The sequence below is a fragment of the Xiphophorus hellerii genome, chromosome 16 (genome assembly GCF_003331165.1).
Source record: "Xiphophorus hellerii strain 12219 chromosome 16, Xiphophorus_hellerii-4.1, whole genome shotgun sequence".
In the NCBI taxonomy this organism is placed as follows: domain Eukaryota; kingdom Metazoa; phylum Chordata; class Actinopteri; order Cyprinodontiformes; family Poeciliidae; genus Xiphophorus; species Xiphophorus hellerii.
Window position 1 is genome coordinate 18,957,190 of NC_045687.1, and position 20,566 is coordinate 18,977,755.

At 44.3% G+C, this 20,566-nt stretch overlaps 1 protein-coding gene across 2 annotated transcripts; it reads left to right on the forward strand.

Annotated features, from left to right (window-relative positions):
• Nucleotides 1-447: 447 nt before the first annotated feature.
• rnf216 (ring finger protein 216) lies at nt 448-19,038 on the forward strand. 2 transcript variants are annotated; one of them, XM_032588341.1, is made up of 18 exons: nt 448-579; nt 1,464-1,581; nt 2,577-2,707; nt 2,828-4,015; nt 4,763-4,839; nt 4,963-5,071; nt 5,925-6,086; nt 6,196-6,307; nt 6,420-6,553; nt 6,908-6,958; nt 7,724-7,861; nt 8,671-8,819; nt 8,929-9,007; nt 14,714-14,811; nt 16,298-16,520; nt 17,806-17,875; nt 18,288-18,665; nt 18,857-19,038. In XM_032588341.1, the coding sequence occupies exons 2-17, from the start codon at nt 1,518-1,520 to the stop codon at nt 18,656-18,658; spliced, it is 3,156 nt and encodes a 1,051-aa protein (XP_032444232.1). In that variant the 5' UTR covers nt 448-579; nt 1,464-1,517; the 3' UTR covers nt 18,659-18,665; nt 18,857-19,038. The 2 variants fall into 2 exon arrangements, with proteins under 2 accessions (XP_032444232.1, XP_032444231.1); XM_032588340.1 differs by having other exon boundaries at nt 18,288-19,038.
• The last annotated feature ends 1,528 nt before the right edge of the window (nt 19,039-20,566 follow it).

The window sequence follows — 20,566 nt, forward strand, 5'->3', positions numbered from 1 at the left end:
AGGTGTGTGAAGCTGGCAGAGACGTGCTACAACAAACCTGCAGTTGTAGTAGCAACACAGTAGGCATTCAGAGTGGCTGAATTCACATGCATGCCACACTTTTCAGATTTCTATTCGTTGGGGGGGGGGGGGGGGGAAAGTTAATCCTGTTTCAATTTCCTCCTTCCTAGTGAATTTATCTGTGTTGCTCTATTGTGCAAAGTTAGAATTTTTTGGTATTTTCCAGATACCTTGGTAACCAAAAGTTTATCCTATTTCAATTCTAGAAATAGTTTGTCTGGTAATTTTTTTAAGTCTTTATCACTTCTATCTATATATGTAATATTGAGCTTACTCGGGTGGAAAGAAGAAATGTAGCAAAACATTACACTTTTGCTTTATCTTCCCTTACCGATAGCCTTCCTGTACAAGTGAAACGCTCAGCACGTCTTAAAGACTACATTTCCCAAAATCCAGCAGGAGGACGTAGGCGCCTCTTCATGTTTTGGCAGTTTCTCACCGATAAAGCTACACGGATATAGAGCCTATCAAGGAGACAGACCACCGGGATTTTTAGTGGTTATCCACGACAAAGCTACGGTATTCAACCTTTTTATTTTGTGGGATTTTCTTTATTAAAAAACCCCCCGTGTTTTACTCCTTATGCGACTGATTTGAAGCGCCGCTAGTGACTAAAGGAAAATCCTGACTTCTGTCAGCTAACTAGTTACCCTTCTAGCTAGTTAGCCAGGCAGGCTAAAACGCATCGAGTAAAGCCACTCCGAGAAGAGCGGAAAAGATAGACGATAAGTGGCCTGTTTGTTTTTAAAAGCTACAGTCTCGATGTTCTTTGTGTCGTGGCTGTGTCGGAGCTGATGTCAGTGCGATTAACACAGCGCAGCTACTTGGAGCAACTACACTCTTAGTTCCTGCTGTTAGCCAGAAACATCTTAACTACACGTGAGATTTAGATTGATTTAAGGCATATCTGGGCGCGTGCTGGACTAAAACAGCCGCAGCCTTTGTCAAAGCTAACAGAAACGTACGGAAAGCGATAACCGGGGCTGGGTAAACAATCAACTTTAGGATTAGCTGTCAGTGTTCATTTTAGCAAGGGGGCTGGGGCTGCTCTTGTTCAACTGCTAACGTGATTTCCTGGTAATCCGTGATTTGTTTACCTCTTGAATCTCAAAAGTTTGACCATTGCAGACCTGATTCCGCGTCGCCTTTTGTATTCTTTGCGTGACGTATGCATGTTATGGCAACAAATGATGCATTAAAAATGAAACCAACTGGTGGGTTTTAGGGGAATTCTGTCTGCATTAGTAATCCAGAGTGCGACTCATGTTGCTTACCGCTATATATCCACAGTCACCGGACAGAAACCTGCATTTCTGATGATCCAACTTTCACAGTGTGAAGATGATATTGCTTAACTTTCATGATGAACTCTCTCTCTCTCTGTGTGTGTGTGTGTTTTGTAGATGCTACTGACTGGACAGTGACTGGCAGTGTGAGCTGGTTAGTGCTGCTTCACAATGGCTGATGGAAATGATGATGATGTCATCCACCTGGCCAGCTTCAACGTGCACCGCAGCCAAGGTGGGACTCATCACTGACATGCTCTGCATCGAGTTTTATCACATTACAAGAAGAAGAAGAAGAAAAAATAGTTGAACGCATGCTTTATGTGTTTCATGGTTTTGTCTGTGGACCTCAGTTATTAGGCTTTTAGTTTGTCATAAGTCTTGACTTTCACTAGGCCATTTTAGCAAATGAAGCTCAAGGTTTCCCCCAGAAAACTTGCCAAGCCCGGTGGTTGGGTGTTAGGGCAGTCATTCATCCAGCGGCCCATCGTGTTTTTGAGTTAAAAAATGTTTAAAGTTGACAAGAAATTTGAAAATATCACTTGATAATTGTGTGCTATTGGAAGAGTAATACCTGTACACCAACTATAAAGTCTTAAAAAATGCAGACATTTTAAAAAAGACATAAATAAATAAGCATTGCCAAGCCTGGTGGGGGCGCAGGTATCTGCTCTTCTTTTGAGTAAAGGTAGTTGGTTACGATGAAATGAAAACGAAAGCAATAAATGGGTTTAATAAAAGACGCGTGCTGCTTATTTTAAGGTTCTAATCTGTGAGAGAAAAGTACGGCCCAAAGCATGACGAGTCCAACACCGTGTTTCACAGTGAGGATGGTGTATTCAGGGTGACGTGGGCAAGCTGATTTCTGCCACCCAGGCATTTCTTTTGGAACATATTTGTGTGCTTACAGACACAAATATGGTTTTTTTTGTTGGGGTCAAAAATCCATTTCCAGATGGTAAAACATGTTAATGTCCAGTTTTCTATTTTAAGAAACAATCCATCCAAACCAACTGGCATAAATATCTATATATTTGCTGTAAGATTTTGACTGATTTTTGTGTTTATGTTCAGAAATGTGTGGCTGTACATCACTCAATTCCCTTGTAATTGATCAATTATTCCTCAGTTCTTTTGACAGCTATGATCAATAAAGTTGATTATTGTCTCGTAGCGTTTAGTGTGCTATGTTTGCTATTGATCCAGCAGTGTGTGTTTGTGTGTGTGCAGGCTCTCGTTCGGGTCAAAAGGAGTTAATCACCATTTCCGACGACTCGGATGAAGAGCCAGTGACCTTTTTACCCGGCAGTCCGGTTTTAGTCCCAGACGATGGCGATGACGACGACGTTAGCATACTAGAGGTGACTGACATGTCGATCAGATGCTTTATCTCACTTTTTCTTTGATTAATGTTATAGGTTTTTTCTGCTTATGTAGCATTTTCCCTTTGTAGATTTGTTGTGTTTGTAATTTTCTTGCAGGTACCACCTCCGGCACGCAGGAACATAATCCGGCAAGCAGCCAAATGGAGCGGGATCTTGCACAACCCGGGTCAAAGCAGCGAGATGGCCACCGCCGGGGACCCAGGCTCCGCTGTTTCTACCTCCAGAGACATCAGGACGAACCAGCAGGCCACACAGACATCGACCGCTGCGCCCTCTGCCCCGACGTTGCACGCACAGCTTCAGCCAAAGCACCACACGTCCGCGCGACACCGGGACAACACGCCGGCCCATCCCGCCGACACCCCGTCTACCTCTAAGCCGTCTGGGACAGCTACCATTTTTCAGGTTCAGCCGAGCACATCGGGACTCCTCCTGGGCCCCTCAGCGTGCTTACCGCGGCGTCAGAGACATGAAGCTGCAACCGCGGCGTGTTCCTCCGCCAAGCCTCAAGAGACGGCGAGTACGTCCGGATTCGTTCTGGGCCCCTCGGCGTGCGTACCGCGGCGTCAGAGACATGAAGCTGCAACCGCGGCGTGTTCCTCTGCCAAGCCTCAGGAGACGGCGAGTAAGAGTGGACGAGCAGCAGTGGATGGTACTCAGGCCAGTACGTCATCTGCGCACGCACGGACTCAGCCTCAGCCGCAGCCGGGCACGTCTGCGCAGCCCAATGTCTTCCAGGTGAGCCTGGTCGTGCTTCCGCAGCTGCCCAGCATCCGGGCGTCGGCGCTCATAACCCAGCCGCAGCAGCGGCCCAAGAACTTTGTGTCGCACAATCAGCCACAGGGCAATCTGGTGCAGATCGAGCCGCAGCCCCTGGCCCAAGCCCCCGCCCAGACACCTCAGGCCGCGCCCGTCGTCCCTCCCGCAGTTCTAATCGCCGCCGCCCCAGAAAGATTAGGTTCTCCTGAGGCGGGTCACCGAATCATCCTGGGGAGCCAGGCGCCGGCGGAGGCCGTCCCGGATCCCCCGCCGCAGGCCTCTGTGGGAGCGGCGCCCGCCCATGAAGTCCGGCCGGCCAACCCGCTTATGCCCCATGACCGAGGAAGGGCCGCTGGGCTCGTCCTGGCCCCAACTCCAGAGCAGGTAAATCCAGCGCCGGCTCTGGTGGCCGTCCCCCCTGCACCCGAGGCCGTACCCCAGATAGAGGACGCCAGACCCGGACCCTCAGCGCCGCAGGGCAGACCGGACCAGCAGCCTCACGTTAGAGCCCTCATCACTGGAGTTGTGAGTATCTCACACACTTTGCTCCTCTCCACCCAACAACCATTTAATATCACAATAGTATTCATGTGCATTAAAGCTGCACGTAAAGTACGTAGCTTTTACTAAAAGATGATGTTTACAAATTTGTTCAAACTGTCACATTATGAGACAGAAAATGTGTTCCTGGTGTAAGGAAAGATACATGTGAGAAAGTCGTGGAGTTAATTGTAATCACAATTCTTTTTTTCATATTGCAAATAAATATCTTCCTTTTAAAATGGTCCAGTCAAAGTACAAATCCAAAAGCCAACGGACAATCTGAGGTGAGACGTGAACATAGAGGCTCTCCATTCAAATTAGAATGAATGGTAGAGATTTGCTTGAAGGGATATATGCTAAATTTCTCCATATTTGATGAAGAAATGCTTGGCCACAGCATGACTCCACCACCACCGTGCTTTACAGTGGGGACGGTGTGTTCACCGTGACGTCATTGTTTCCTCACATTGTAGCTGGAATTATATTGAGATTAAATCGCACACAGCTGGACTCTATTTAATGATCAGGCAACATCTGAAGGCAGATTTTATTTTTTATTTTTTCATTCTTTTCGGGGATCAGAATAAATGGTAATGAATACCATGTTTCAGATTTTTCTTTTTCTTTCAGAAGTTGAACTTTATGCGTAATTTTTCTTTCAAATCCACATCTCTGCACTGCTTTGACCAGGACCGCCACATAACGTCTGTTTCTCCGTCTCTCCTCCAGCTGGATCTACTCCCAGACGTCCAGGAAGCGTATGTAGCAGAACTGATCCTGAGGAATAATGTGAAAGACTTGAATGTGTGAGAAGCATTTTCTTTCCTATTGTGGAAATAATGAATACACATTTGTGAGAATTCGCCTCTACATTTTTTTTTTAACCCTGATGTGAAATAATTTAAACTCTGCGTCGTTCTGTGTGGCAGGATCTGCAACCTGCTGCTGGAGAATCCAGAGTATCCGAGGAGGGAGGCGGCTGCGGCCACAGCCGCTCCCACCAGCATCCTGCTGGAGTCAGGAGACGTCCAGGCGGAGGTGGGTGCTGCTCTGCTAGTCCTCCCCTCCAGAAGGTTCCACTTCATGTGGGATTTCAGTCGCTGAACTCAATAATCAGAACCTACGTTCCAGAAAACCGATTGGTGGTTCGGTTCTGCTGTCTGATTTTGGCATCAGCCGATAGGAATGGCTCTGCACCCTGCATTGCCTTACAAAAAGAATGAAAAAATAAAACTAAAGAACAAAAATAAACTATGAAGAACATTCATGTTGTCTTAAAAAGAATATTCAAAAATGAAATGAATAATTAAGGTGCTGATGTCTTAAAAAGTAATTCTAAAAATAAACCAAGAAAAGAAAAATAAATTGTAAAGGTGACGCTGTCTTAAAAAAATAATAATAATAATTTTAAAAAGTCAAGAAAAATAAATAATAATGTAAAGTACTGCTGTCTTTTAAAAAAGTAAATAATAAAACAGCTGGTACCTTAAAAATAGTACAATAAAATGAATTAATAAGAAATAAAATAATAATTATAAAAGGTACTGCTGTTGTTTAGTCCATCGTGTGCAGAAGCTGTCCCAGGTTACAGCATTCCCTCTGAATCCTACAGTGTACAAATTAATTAGGTTTTATTAAGAAAATAGTTTTTCCAAAACTTTTGCTATTTAGGGTCATTTTCAGCACCTTCCAACACTTTCTGGCACTCCTGGTAAAGAAAAATAAATGTTCTCTTGCGGTACAATTTAGAAAAATCCAAACTTTACTTTAAGTACAGAGCGGGAAATGCACTATAAAGGAAAAATCGCTCAGCCCACTTGTTTTCCGTGAGTTTGTTTGTGCGTCAGTCACTTATCTGAGAATAAAGGACGCGTGTTTTTTATTCTTTCAGGTGACTGAGGACCTGTTTGACTATGCCAAGCTGAGCACGGTGGGGCCCATGGTAATCATGCAGGCTGCCGACTTGCTGATGGCAGACTTCAGGATGCTCAGCTGTCAGGACATCAAATGGGCCCTGAACGCCCTGAAGGGACACTATGCAATCACACGCAAGGTACCGCTGCTGCTCTATGACAGCACGAATCTCAGAAATGCAGTCTTCCTTCCTACCTCGCCTGTAGCCTGTCTCGTCTCCATTACAAGGGGTTTTTATTTTTGATCAGGCCTTATGTGAAGCTCTGAAGAAGTGGCAGGAATCCGGCGACCCGTCCGGAAAGAGACGACGGAGCAGGACCTCGTCGGAGCGCTGCTACATCGATTTTCATTTTGAGCACGGTAAGGATAATAAGAATGTAAGGTTTTTACATTCTTTCTTGCCGATAAATAAGTCGCAACACGAACTGGAAAACAGGTTCTCAGTTTGACGAGCGTCCTGTTTGCACACCAGGTTCTTACAGGTTGGACAGAAGGATGTATTTTTTGGAGAACGACCGGCGCTACTGCAGGACGTACAACAATCTGGAAGGTTCTGTCCAAAAGGAGCTGTCGTTCTATCAGCAGAAGACCAAGGAGTGGGCAGAGGTACACAAACTTGTTTTCTGAACTATTAATAGTGCTTCATCTCTTTTCATGTTAAGCTTTTTTTAAACAGCAGGTGTTGTTTTTTTTTGCCAGATTTTATTTTTATCTTTCATGGTCTATTGCTGCTATAAAGACCATAAGTGACATAAAAGCCCTAAGTAAAGAGTCCATGATGGGGTTCCACAAGGTTCAGTTCTTGGCCCTTTTTTTTTAAATTTGTCGTACTTTAGTTTATGGCACATTTTACGCAGTATTTTGGCTACAAAGCTGTCAATTGTACAACAGAATTGATCAAATTGCTTAATATAAGTGTCCCTGCTAATAATAATAATAATAATCCATCTCTGTCTCCAGCACGAAGACTTCCTCCTTGCTCTGCAGGTCAACGAAGATGAATATAAGAAGGTATGAACCACATATTTTAGCTCAACTGATTTTATTTGCTACAACCTAGTGCTGCATTTGACCAAACAGTTCCTGGTTGCTTTACTGTCGTTACTCTATTTTGTGTGACAAAGTTACTGCCGAGTTTAGTATGTGTGTGTTTGTTTCAGATACAGGACGCCACGTCTTAAACGTTCTGTTACTTTGAAACAGCGAAGTGAGGAAAAAGACGACCTCGGTTTTCAGAGTCACAAAGTTCAACAGGACACATTTTTAAACAAGATTGCTTTCATGCCTCTGTTTTGCGCTTCCCTGATTTCCAAGAATAGCTAAATGAACCCAATCAAAAGTTACGTTATAACCAAGCTGCCAAACGTTCTTATCGTTCTCAAAGCAGACGAGGTACAGATAAATTCTCCAGTCATCGTGAAGCCACTTCTCGGGATAAGTGGGTTTTCTCATTTAAAAGCTAAACACCATTAAAAAAAATTTTCACCGTTACCACAGGAGCACAGCTCAGTATCCAGCTTAACAGTGTTCAGCACCTGTTGGGGAAAAATATTTGAATAAAGTGTAAATTGGAAACAACATCCTATAATAGCTCCTATATCTATAACTCCGTCAAATTATTATTTTGGATGTTGACCTGTCTCATTTTATTCTTAAAAAAATAATTGAAAAGAAAGTTTGATCTCAAATATTTCGTCTTGTTTTTCCATCAGGATGTTGTCGAGCGCTGGAGCTTGGCGACTTGTGTTGGTAAACGTGGGCTTGTTCTCTGCACAGGACGGTCAGCTGATCGAGTGCGGCTGCTGCTACGGGGAGTTTGCCTTTGAGAAGATGACGCAGTGCTCGGACGGACACCTGTTCTGCAAGGAGTGCCTGGTTAAATACGCTCAGGAGGCCGTGTTTGGCTCCGGCAAGGTACTCTGGTTTCAGTAGAACATGACAACATCTCTACGGCCTTGAAATGTCTCGCATTTTCTTATGTTGCAGTCAGAAATTTCAGGATATTTTAAGATTTTGTGTGTCTTTTGTGTGTCTTACAAAAATGATGTGAAAGTGACTGTACTTCTTGTTAAATTTGTGTTCGGCTTCTGCAACAGTAGGAGTTTTGGGACCACATTGAAGGATTTTATTTTTAATTACGAAAAAAAGTTGTGGAAATACGAGAGTTAAGTCATCGTAAAGCGAGAATAAAGTAGGACTAAAGTTGTTGTAAGGCGAGAATAAAGTTGTAAGAATAATAGATTGAAGGAGTAATTTTACATTGGCTGACCATGACCACACCACCCCTTGTGTAGAAACATGGTGGTGGCAGAATCATGCTGTGGGGAATTTTATCGGCTGTTGGTTGGAACTAAAAAACAGGGGAATCCTGGAAAGAACACGTTGTAGATGTATTGCAAAGAAAAATTTGCAAAAGTGATAGACTTTCCTCCAAGGTATTGGAAGAGGTTGAATACAAATGCGTGCCACACTTTTCAGATTTTTCTTGAGGGAAAAACATGAAATCCAGTTTTTCTTTGTTATTCCACTTCATTTTTAAGTTTTTTTTTTTTTTTTTTTAAGTTCAAGGGTTGTGAATACTTGTAGTCGCCACGGTAACAGTTTACCTTCTTAATGAAATGCATGTGGAGAGCTACGGGACCCGGGAGATAAATCGCAGCTTCGTAACAGCTGGAAGGTGTCGCTCGCCGTGACGACAGGAGTGTGTGTTTTTTGTGTTTTAGTCGGAGCTGAGCTGCATGGAGGACGGCTGCCCGTGCTCCTACCCCATGTGCGAGCTGCAGAAGGTCCTCCCCGACAACATCCTGTGCAAATACAACGAGAGGCAGGCGGAGGAGGCGGTGGCGGCCACCTGCGCCGACGAGTTAGTGAGGTGAGGCGCGGCGCCACAAGCGGCCGGACCCCGAAGAAGGAACTGCGACAAATGCGTCTGTTTTCTCACTTCCTGACCCGTCTCTCTCTGTTCTTCTCGGCTCTCGCAGGTGTCCGTTTTGTAACTTCCCGGCCTTGTTGGACAAAAACATGTCTCTGTTTAGCTGTCCCAACCCGCGCTGCCGCAAGGTCAGTCCCCCCGCCTTTCCCTCTGCAGACCTCTCTTTTAAACCTCTTATGAAAATCAAAGTCCAGACTCTGATTCTAGCCGTCATAAATTTCACCGCATCAATCTCCTCGGTGCCTCGGTTCAATCAAAGCGAGAGTGACTGCTGGAGGGGAGAAACGGTTCCCTTCTCTTCCTTTGTTTTTGTTGTTTTTTTTATCTCTGCGTCTCCTCCTTCTATCTCAGGAATGCAAGAAGTGTGTGTGGGTGTGTGTGTGTGTGTGGGGGGCTTTTTGTCCGGTGAGGTTATCGCAGGAATTCCAGTGTGAAATGCTTTAGTGTTGGTGAGAAAGAAAGTGACATAAACTCACAAATATGCCGCCAGTTGTCATTCTTGCGACATAATCACAGCCCTGGTGTTTTGCTCTCGGGTAGTCCTTGGCTTTCTGCTGGTGGGAATGTCCCACAGTTACATCTCTTCCACAAACTCTGATCTCTGTTATTGAATAAGAAAACATCGTTTGCATCTGTCCTAAAAGTGTGTATTTTTTACCTGCTGGCGTTGTGCTAAAAGGGCAAGGCCTCTGTTAGCTAATAATGACTTTGTTTGGGGTTTTTTTCAAATAATTGTTAGTTACGCAAGTTTTTTTTTGTCATACCACTTACACGTTTTCACCTTTTGACGTGTTAGATTGTCCAAATTCAGTGTTTTACATCATAAACCAGCAGAAACTCGTCATAATTGTTACATAATGGTGTTCGAACTCGTCCCCCTTTACTCTGATCCCAACAATAAAATTCCGTCAGATCTTGGTAATAGTCAGTCCACCTGTGTGTGATTTAGTCTCTGTTCTGTGAAGGCCTCAGAGGTTTGTTAGAGAACAAACTGGACTTTTTAAAAATTATTATTATTTTTTTAGGGCTGAAACGATTAATTGTGATTAATCAATTATTGATATAATCGTCAAATATTTTAGCAATCAATTAATCATCAAGCGACTCAAAAAAGTTTTTTTTTTTTTTTTTTGGAAGAACATTCTCAGAGCAGTAATTGAGCCAAAACTACAACAAATATAAACATTTTTCATTTAAGATAAAAAAAAAAGAAGACTTTTTAAAAATGTAAATATGTTTTACCTAGAACACCTGAGGCGTCATTGATTCAGCTTCACCTGGTTTAAATTCGGTAAAGAAACAAAATCAGCTGCTTAGTACCTTTTAAAGTTCAGTTATTAATTGATTAATGCAAAAAAGAATCAATTAATCTTTAAATGATCAAGAGTGGAATATAAGGAGTGCTATGTTATTACATTTTAGGCATGAATATATTTAATTTATTTAAAAAAAAGGAATTGTTTGTTCATTTGCATCTTTTACTGTATTTCTATTATATTTATATTCAATTGTTTGATTACTAAAATATCTGATAGTTGCAGCTCTGCTGTTTTTTTGTTTTTTTTTCTTCCTACTAGCTTGGATTAAAACTTAATCTTATGTTAGGATGAACTAGATCTTAATCCAGTGGAGAGTCTGGGGTGAAATGTTGCCGTTTACAGTCTGACTGAGTTAGAGCTACGGAGGGAAAAAAAAACAAAAAACAGACTCAGATTCTAATCCAGACACGTTAATCTGGTTGAGAAGCGTTGTACAAAGGCCTGCGGGCGGTTCTGCAGCAGCGCACCTCCGGTATCACTTGTTGTTTCCATAGGAACGTCCCCAGGGGATCCGAGGTGAAACCGAAATTATCCGACGTCTTAGTTTCCTTTTTGCTTTTTTTCCGCCTTGAACGATTCTGACATTTAGTTGCAGCTGCGTATGTTTGTAGAACAACAATCAGGAAGAAGTGATCTGCGGCGTTTACAGTAATCGGCCTCTAGGTGGAGCCAGAGGTTCACTGATTCTCCTGCACAAGTTGGGTTTCCTGCCCGGCTTGCTCACTCCTGATCCAGAGCAGAAGAAGTTCGGCAGACTTCTTCTTTTTTGGTTCTGATTCATCGCTAATTAGCATGCCTGAACAGATCCCAGCAGCTGGGATGGGCTCAGAGAGAACTGCGTGCTCTATCCGTTTTAGGCTTTGTTTTTGTTTTTTTTGTTCCTTCTTGGCAGGAAGCTCTGGCCTGGTAAAATGGACTTCTTCTTTGTTGTGTGTAAAAACATGACGGTGTGTTTTGTTGTTTGCTTCACACACACATAAACACCTGGAGTCCGTTAAACAGATGCAGGGACCGGTTCCAGGTAGCCGTTGGTTAAACAGCTCTCCCTCCTGGCCAAACAGCTCTCCCTCCAGGGTGGGGCGTCGTTATGTAACTAACACACTTCTGTTAAGCCCCGCCCATCCAGCCGCCCCCCCATTGGGCAACTCTCCTTCTCTGGTTTCTTACTGGTTGGGGAAGCTGCTAACATCGTTTTGAAACGATCCGGCTCTGTTTTGACCCAGATTCTCGTGTGTGTGTGTGTGTGTGTGTGTGTGTGTGTGGGGCTGGGTGTGTGTCTGCATGTGTTAATCCGATCCACATGTGTCTGGGCCTTTTTATTTGCTGTCAGAACCACCAACACAAACGTGTGGAACTTTGCAGAACTTTTTTTTTTTAATGCATAATTTACACTTAACTGTGTGCATAATTGTCACAATGAATCATTTCATCCCATGATAAATGAAAAGGAGCTCGATAATTTCTATTTGCCTGATGTGTTGTTTTCCTCTTTCCTCTCGCTCTTTCTGTCAAAAACAGGATAACAAAAGTCTTCGGATCTCATCGAGCAAAATAGTCCTTTAATTGAAGGACTATTTTGCTTACAGAGACTCCATAATTCATTTTATTTGTTTATGTTTAGCAGACATTTAAAATGATGCTGCTAAATATTTGTTAGAAATTAAAGTTTGGGAGTGTTTCCTTGTATTATTTGGCCTTTTACTTGAAAACGGTCTCAAAGCCACAATATAATCGTTTATCGCGATAACTTCTGGGGCAATTTATTGTTCGCCATCACAATAACTGTGAAGCAGAGGCAGTTTTGGAGGTCAGAATTACTCCTTAAGTGTGTTTAACGAGGTGTGAATGCTTTTATAAAGCACTTTGACGCTCTTTGCTTCTCGTTCAGCCTCCAGCGCCACTGCCTCCGTCTTGTCGTGTTTTCTTAATTTCCTTCCTTCCTCCTTCAGCAATTAAACGCTCACCTCTGCACAGCCTCAATGGCACAGTCTCAATCAGGAGCGCCGCAGACGGCCTGCACTGCCTTATAAGGGCTGCTGCAGCACCAGAGAGCAGCAGTATGGGAGGGGAGAAAAGATATGAATGAAACCGGGCGTGGGGAGGGGCAGAGCTGAGGGAGAGGAGAGGCGAGTTGGAGCAAGTAGTAAAAGAAGGCGAGGCTTGTTAAAAGTGCAGGGTTAATTGTTGTTGTTTTTTTAAGCGAATGTGTGGTTTACCTCTGGCACACCTTTAGTCTCGTACAGGTGAAACGCTCCCGGGCGGACGAAGCCACGCCCCTTTAAGGTCGGACCCTGACGTCGTTATTTTTAGCCGCGCTATAAGAGCTCAGGTGTCTTCCTGCTTTTCAGTCGCATGCTTTCACTCTCTTGTGCTGCTCTTCTTCTCGCTCTCTGTAAACCCACTAGGGGGCGATCTTTCTCCACTCCATCTCTCTGTTTTTCTTTCCTCCCCTCCTCTAGCTCTTCTGCCCCTCTTTGTTTGATCCGAGGTTTTTTTTTCTCTCCTCTTCTCTCTGCTGCAGACCGGTTCCTGTGTCCCTTGTTTTTTTGTGTCTTCGTCGTCTCTCTCCTTCTGCAAACTCTAACAATAATCCAGTTCCTCACCCTTTGGCTGAACCTGCACGCCGCACAGCCGCGTCAGGAAAAATACCGTTAGCGCAAATAAGAAGCAGATTTGTGCAGACGTGCGTGCTCAGACGGTGATCAAAGGATGCAGAACTTAGGCGTGACCGCCCCCCCTTCGCAAAGGTCAGATTGGATCTCGCCGCGCCGCATCAGCTGTCGTTCGCCGCGCTCTTCAATATTAGATGAGCGACTCAAATATTTATGGCAGCACCACTTAGCTAAGGGTTAGCAAGGCGAGGGGCACCATCCGAGCCGGTCCGAGGCGTGCACGTGTCTCGGGGGGGCCCCCCGGCGAGACAAAGCAGGCCGGAGGATGGAGTTCGTCCTTGTTCCTAGGCAACCGAGCATCCTGCAGCCGCAGACAGATGTTTGCGGCAATAAAAAGAAGAAAGAAAAAAAGCTGCACCTACATGTCTGCGAATGGGGTGCGTGCTGCAGTGGCCACGGCAGCAGCATACAGAGCAGATGATAAAGGGCGGGGGGTGTTGCTCTTAATGCAGTGCGCCTATGGTTTGGCGTGGATTTGGAAGATGTCAGAGAAGATGGATGACATGTGGTGTGGAGCTGCAGGTTTTAGCAACAGTTACCAAGGTGACGGTGTGGAAGGAGAAGAAAAATACAGATTTCTATTTGACCTGAAAATTGCACGGCTGGATTTCTTTTCAGCTGATAGCTCAGCAAAGATGTTGAAGGAATTTGGTAAACTTTTTGGCCCACATGCAAACAAGCTGTCAAAGCGTCATCCTGATGGGGCGGCTTGTCTTCAGCAGGGGTACGGATATAGCTGGACAAAAAATCAATAACAATATCTGTTGATATCGATAGATAAATATATCTAGATGTAGAATATTCAACAATTTCACAAAGTCCGATCCTCTGCCTACATTCTAGGAGATGTAGGCAGAGGAAAGGCTTTAACCTCGCAAACTCTCAAGGCTAGCTAAGCACGGTTAGTGGCATCGACTAACTCACTCACTCTTTGGTTACCTAGCAACAATTGGCTACTCAATTACTGATTGAGTAACCAGTCAGTAATTATCAATATCAACTCATATTGACTATAAGAATATATCGTTTAGCAATATAAACTGGGTTCACCCTCCAGCAGGACAACAGCCATGAAGACATCACTAGGGCTACAATGGATCGAAGCATTTTCATCTGGTAGAATGGCCCAGTCAAAGTCCAGACCTAAATCTTCTTGAAAAGTGATGCTCAAAGATTCTCTCTGTCCAGTCTGACTCTCTTCAGATGTTTTCACAGAATGAAATCTCCTGACTTGCAGCTTTAGTCGCAGCTTCTGATTGTTTCTTTGTTTATCTGGATCCCCATTAGACGTTGCCGTGACGACGGCTACTCTTCCTGCAATGCACAGCATTACGAGAAACGACAACAAAAAGGCACTCATTACAAAAGCAGTTACACACACTTAGTATAACATTAGTAACGCGACATATTATTCTATAAGTGTCCAATTTAAACACATTTTAATAAAATCTCTGGCGGTTGATGTAATTAAAACCAGATGAAGGACGGGATTTCTATGCTCTCGTTCCTCTAAATGTGACAAATTTTCATCCGGTCTTCCTGTTGTATGCCGGAGGAGTAAAACAACCTGTGCCTTGTGTTAAATGTGTGCCAAGTGTGGCAAACATTTGGGATCTTAGATACAGTTTCCAAAAATAAAAAGCTTAAAATGGCAAAATCAGCCTTATTTTTAACATACGGCCAACCTAACGCTCTGTGCATGCTGAGATTATTTATGTGGAACAATTCAGTGCAAGACGCCCTATATTGGATGTCTTGTAATTTGGTTAGACGTTCTTCTCTCTCTGATTTCTCGCCATTCTCATCTGACTTCGCTTTTTGTTGCCGTTTGTTTTTCCTTTAGGAGAGCTGCAGGAAGTGTCATGTCCAGTGGAAGCAGCATGTGGGAAAAACCTGCGAGCAGGTTCTGGAGAGAGACGAGATCCGCATGAGAGTTCTGTTGTAAGTTCCTTCAGACATCTGCTCATTGTGGCCATTCTGTTAGGAGAACCCGCATTCGTCAGCGTTTGACTCGACGGAAACCAAACGCCTCTGATACAAACTTTTTACTCGTCTAGATGTTTTGTTTTTCCACCCATTTTGACACTTTGTGCACATTTGGATTCGAGTCCCTGCTCGTTTTCCCGTCTGCCACCCCTCTCTGGCAGGAGAGGATGCTGGGTAAACAATATCAGTTTCCCGGACGACGCTCCGGGAAGCAGCCGTGTCGGCGGGCCAGCTGCTTCCTTTCGACCCAGCAGGCTCAGAGGCGCCACTTCCTGTTTTCGGAGCAGCTTTACTTCCTGGTGCCGAAAGACACAGGAAGAGATCTGGTAGATGAATCAGTCGTCCTGTTGTTGTAACGGGACGAAACCAGTCGGCGAAGTGCTTTTGCACTTTCCCACAAGCGTGGAAGTCTTAAAAAGTCTGCAACTTCATGCGTCTAAAATTAAGGCCTTAAAATGTCTAAAATTATTTTTTCCCCTGGTTTTCCCTCATATATTCCATGTAGAAAAGTCTTGGAAACTTTTCTGTCAGGCAAAAGTTTGAGTCGCACACAGGCGTCTTCATTACGTTCTGTAATCCGAAGCGGTTGAGGCTACCGCTAACTAGCTGCTAATAAGCCCTTGTTAGCTAGCTAGCTAGATTTTTTGTGTGTCCATGATTGGTAAATGTACCACCAGTTGTCCGAACAACGTTGGACTTTGCCATTGGCTAAATTCTGTTGCCAACTTGTACGATGCTACAAAGCTTCTGGGCAACGAACGTTTGGCACTACTGTATTAAATATGCAACTATCTTTTGTACACATTCGTTGTGATTCAGGTCCTAAATTTCATTCAGAATGGACTTTTAAAAAGCCTTAAATTTGTGTACATGTATAAATAAGGCCTAATGTCTTAAATTCATTAGAAAATATGCAAGCTGGCCTTAAATATTTTTCTTACAGATCTTAAATTTTGTTGCAGCAAAATTATTCAACCTCCTACCTTCTTTGTAGTTTTTCTGTCAGACAAATATTTGAGTCGCACACAAACATCTTTCTTAGGTTTTGTGACTCGAGGTGGTTCATGCTAACTAGCTGCTAATAAAGCTTTGCTAGCCAGTGTAAATTATAGCCTGTTGACTGAACAATGTTCATCCTATCCACTGGCTCACTTTTATTGCTAATGCTACGTGCGTTTTAGGCAAAAGATAAAGATTGGCGCTGCTATGTAAAATATGTGATTTTTTTCCCCCCTACGTTTTGTGTTGTGATCCAGGTCTTAAATTTTATTCATAAACTTCTTAAAAAGTCTTAAATTTGAGTTGGTGAAACCTGCATGAACGCTGCTTCATTATTGTGAAGTAAAAACCACGAGTGGTTGCAGACGGTGTGTTGAAACGACCTTTCCTGATCTCGTATATTGCTGCGTAAACCGTCACCATGTCGGCGTTCTGACCGCAGCGAGGAGCGGATGACGGCGGCGCGGGTCAGGAAGTGCGTGAAGTGCGGGACGGGCCTGGTGAAGTCGGAGGGCTGCAACCGGATGTCGTGCCGCTGCGGCAGCTTCATGTGCTACCTGTGCCGGGAGCCCATCACGGGCTACAACCACTTCTGCCAGCACGCCCGCTCCCCCGGCGCCCCCTGCAGGCACTGTCGCAAATGCTCGCTGTGGACAGACCCCACGGTGAGTCTGAACAGTCACACCGTTTTATTTTTTGTTAGCCTGGTATCCATCTCCTCGCCACCCACAGTGCACCTTGGCTGCAGCTTCTCTGGCAACCAGAAGCATCATTTAGCTCCCAGCCGGCCGATGAGCTGGCACAGAGCTCGCCGTGGCAACGAAGCCAAACGACAGGATTAAAAGTCTGGCCTGTAAAGATACGCTGGAGGGAGGCGGCTGACCTCTTACCTTCACCAAACGGAAGCCAGATAATCTCTGAAAACAAAAACTAGATTGAATATATATATATATTTATATGTATATTTTTCCATCCATATGTTGGAAGCTCTGAAATTCGCTTTTGTCATTTTTCAGGTTTAAATTGTTACAGAAAAAAAGAAAACTGAGAAATGAAAAGAATGTTTTATTTCTTTTGTTTCCAGACTTTTTTTTTATTTTTATTTTCTAAAGATCAGTGATAAGAAAGATCTTACCAATTTTTTTGCAACATTTTTTATTCCCTTTCTTAGATATTTATCTTTTTTTTATTTACTCATGATTTATCCAATGCATTTGCTTGTTTTGTTTTTAGCCCTTTGTGGCGCTTTGACAGCATCCTGGACCTTTAATCGGCCGAATTACACCCTGATTTTAACGTCTCCCTGCCGAAACATTTTTAAAAGTTTTTAAGATGCGAGAGCCACAGATATTTCCTGTTTTTTTTTTTGTTTTTTTTTGGACTCAAACCTCTTTCTATCAGAGTTTCAGGCTGGAGCTGCTCCTCTGGGTCTGGTTAAAATGCCGGAGCTCTGAAACTGTTGTGAAACTTTGCAGTTCACAACAGTGAGCACAAACAGAAACAGATCGCACAAACAAGCTTTCGTTTGTGCGATCTGTCTTCAGTGTTGCGTAACCCAGTCCATTTATGGCTAATCTTTTTAGTTGCAGCTGAAGTAAATTAGCTGAAATAGCTCTTTAATGCTCTTCCACATTGGCTGCCGTTTAAATTATGTTGTCTCACAAATCGTCGAGCTCACACAGAGAGAGAAACTGACTGACATTCTAGCAGCTTCAACCGGAAACCTTTTTTTTGTTGTTGTTTTTATGCTGAAAATCTAGAAATTTGAGCCCAGGCGTCGGCGTTGTTACGTCGGCATGACGACGTGTAGGAACTCCTGACTTCACGCTCTTGTTTTGGTTGAACGTCGCGATTATTTTTATTTTTCTGTTATCATAAGGTCATAAGGGTGGAACGTGGAAGCTGCTGAAGCAGGTTTGACATGAATCTCTTTCTCTTTTGTTTCTGCAGCAAGACGACGAGCGAATCATCCAGGAGATCCAGAAGGAGGGCGAAGCTGAGCTGAGCAAGAAGTGTACAGGTCAGTGAGCGCGACGGGTTCTCTCGACTTCGCATCTCTGTTTTCTGAAAGACGGCAGAGAAAAGATCCGAACCCCCCCAGGATGTTTTAATCCGACATCTGAATGAAGTAGGGTTTCGCCGAAAAGTTCGTTTATGTTAGTAAGTTGGAAAAGTGAAACTCATCATTAAATTTGTTATGCTTACAAAAGAAGGACCAGCGCTAAAGAAGCTGGTAAAAGTTATTCAGATGTATTGATAGAAAGTTGAGAGGAAGGAAAAAGTTTTACAAGTGCTCAAGCAACAGTGATCACGTTGGGGTTGAGAGAAATTGTAAAAATAGTTTTCTGTCCATCTGTCATAAATCTATTCATCTGTTTATTCATCCAGCCATCACTCCGTATGAATCTCTTATTTTCTTCTTCTTCTGTCAGATAATTCAGGGAAGCGCGTCGGCCCGCCTCCTGAGGCCATCAAAGACTCTAAACGGCCCCGTGTGGGTCCGCCCCCGGAGAACCCCCCACATCCCAACGCCCCACCCGCGGCCCCCCACGGACCCCAGGCGGTACAGGCCCCCCTGTTCGTCCCCCCTCGCGCCCATTACCACCCGCCGGTGCCGCAGGGCCGGATCTACCACCCCATCATCATCCCGCGGTTGCCCCCGGCGCCCTACGTGCCCCCGCTGCAGCACGTGCCCCCCCTGAACAATAACAACAACAACAACCAGCACAACCACAACCCGCCCTTCAACATGGACATGCCCATGCACTACGGACCCCCGCCACACTACTACAGACGCTACTGACAGCGCGGTGAGTCGCCGCCCCGTCCCGACCGCGACGTCACAGCCAGGTTTCCTCTCCGCGTAACAAACACTGAGATCAGAACTGCATTAAAGACGCAGCTCTGCCCTCTTTTTAATTTGCCTTCTGCTGACTTCTGTTATTCAAGAGGATGTTCCCTTTTTACTTTTCCTTTTTACTCTCTCTGTCTCTCTTTACAGAACCGAACCGACGGACCTCTGAGGCAATTTCTGTCCGGTTTCTACAGATATTTTTGAGTAATAAAATTGTATAGAAGTGCAAAACGACAACAACAAAAGAAATACGTTGAATTCCCTTCTGTATTTTTGTCTAACAGGTGTGAATTTTCTAATAATAAAGTTTTCTTCACGATGCCTCAGAATTCCGCCTCCGGCCTCGTCTCGCGCAGGAGGGGGAAAAAAAAAAACGGGCTGAGTCACGATAACCGAGCCCAGAGGGGGAGGGGGGCTCTCCTCCAATCGCAGCGTCGGCGCTGGCGTCGCGACGTTTTCTCAGAGAACCGAGTGTGTCTGAGAGTGTGACGGATCACTCGGCCGCACACCGCCTCCGGTGCCATCGTGGAGGCCGCCGCCGCTGCTGCTGCTGCTGCTGCTGCTGCTGCTAACACGAAGGACGGTGAACCTCCGCTGCAGCCCTGGGCTCCAAAGGCTGTTAGTCACGGATTGCATGAGAAAGAGGAGGAGGAGGAGGTTCTTTTTCTTTCTTTTTTTTTTTTTTTTTGCTGCTGTTTGGGTTTTATTTATGCGTGAGCCAGAATTGGATTTTAATGAGATTACTCATCTCTAAGCAGCAGCCAAGTGAAAATGGCTCCAGCGATCTGCGCTGCGTTTAGAGCAGACGCCAAAAGAGCGCAGGGAGGGGCCAAGGAGAAATGCTGCACCGCTTATAATCGGTTTTCTACCCTCAAGTCACACGGTAACCTCATGGCCCCGACCTTTGACCCTTCCATGCAGGTCATCATCTGGGGACATATGAACGTCTCCTCCTGTTTGGAAGAAAACCCTAAACCAGCTTTTCGCCAGTAACTAAACTCATTTTCTATTTGGGGAATTTATTTATTTATTTATTTTTTTTGCAAAATTAAAATTTAAGGGGAAAATAATTTATAAAAGATATAAAAAGATGCGCCTCTTCTTATCGATTCCCCACAGCACGATGCTGCCACCACTGTGTTTCTACAGACGCGGTGCGTTCGTGGTTTCATGCATGGTAGTTCTCTGCCTTGCGCAGCGTTTGGCAATTAGACCAGGAAATATAAAAACGTGGATTTGATTAGGTGACTTCTGATGGAAATTGATTTCACTGACGCAGGATAAAATGCTAGTTTTTGATTCCCTCGAGTACGACCCGCTCATGTAGCAACTAAAGGAAATCGTGAATGAAAAGGAGCAGAAAGAAGTATAAGCTTAAAATTTCAGACATTTAAAATACACAAGCATCAGCTGATTCGCTGCCGTGTTGCTTCGTCAAAATCGTATTCAATTCAGCTCGTTTCACTCCGTCGTCACCATCCCGAGTCTGAATTATTTTAAGAGTTATGTATGTTTTTGTTTTGTTAAACTTCATTCCCCAATTTCTCTGTTCCGTTTTCTTTCTTTCTTTTTAAAGCCCCTGATTATGCTGCGGGGTTTCCCAGATGAGGCTCATGGATTACGCTTGCAGAGAATTAAAGAGAATTATCAGCTAATGACTTTGTTCATTTAGACAACAGAGGGCCGTCTCGGCTGATGCGATTAGGCAAAAATAAAGGACAATTCCAGCCGTCACTCATTCACACCCACTGCTATAAAGACTTAAAAACACGGAGGACGGAGTTGGATTGTCCAAAACCTTTTCATTTTTGTCCAGCTTTTGAGCATCGACAGAGGATCAATCTCTACAGCATAAAT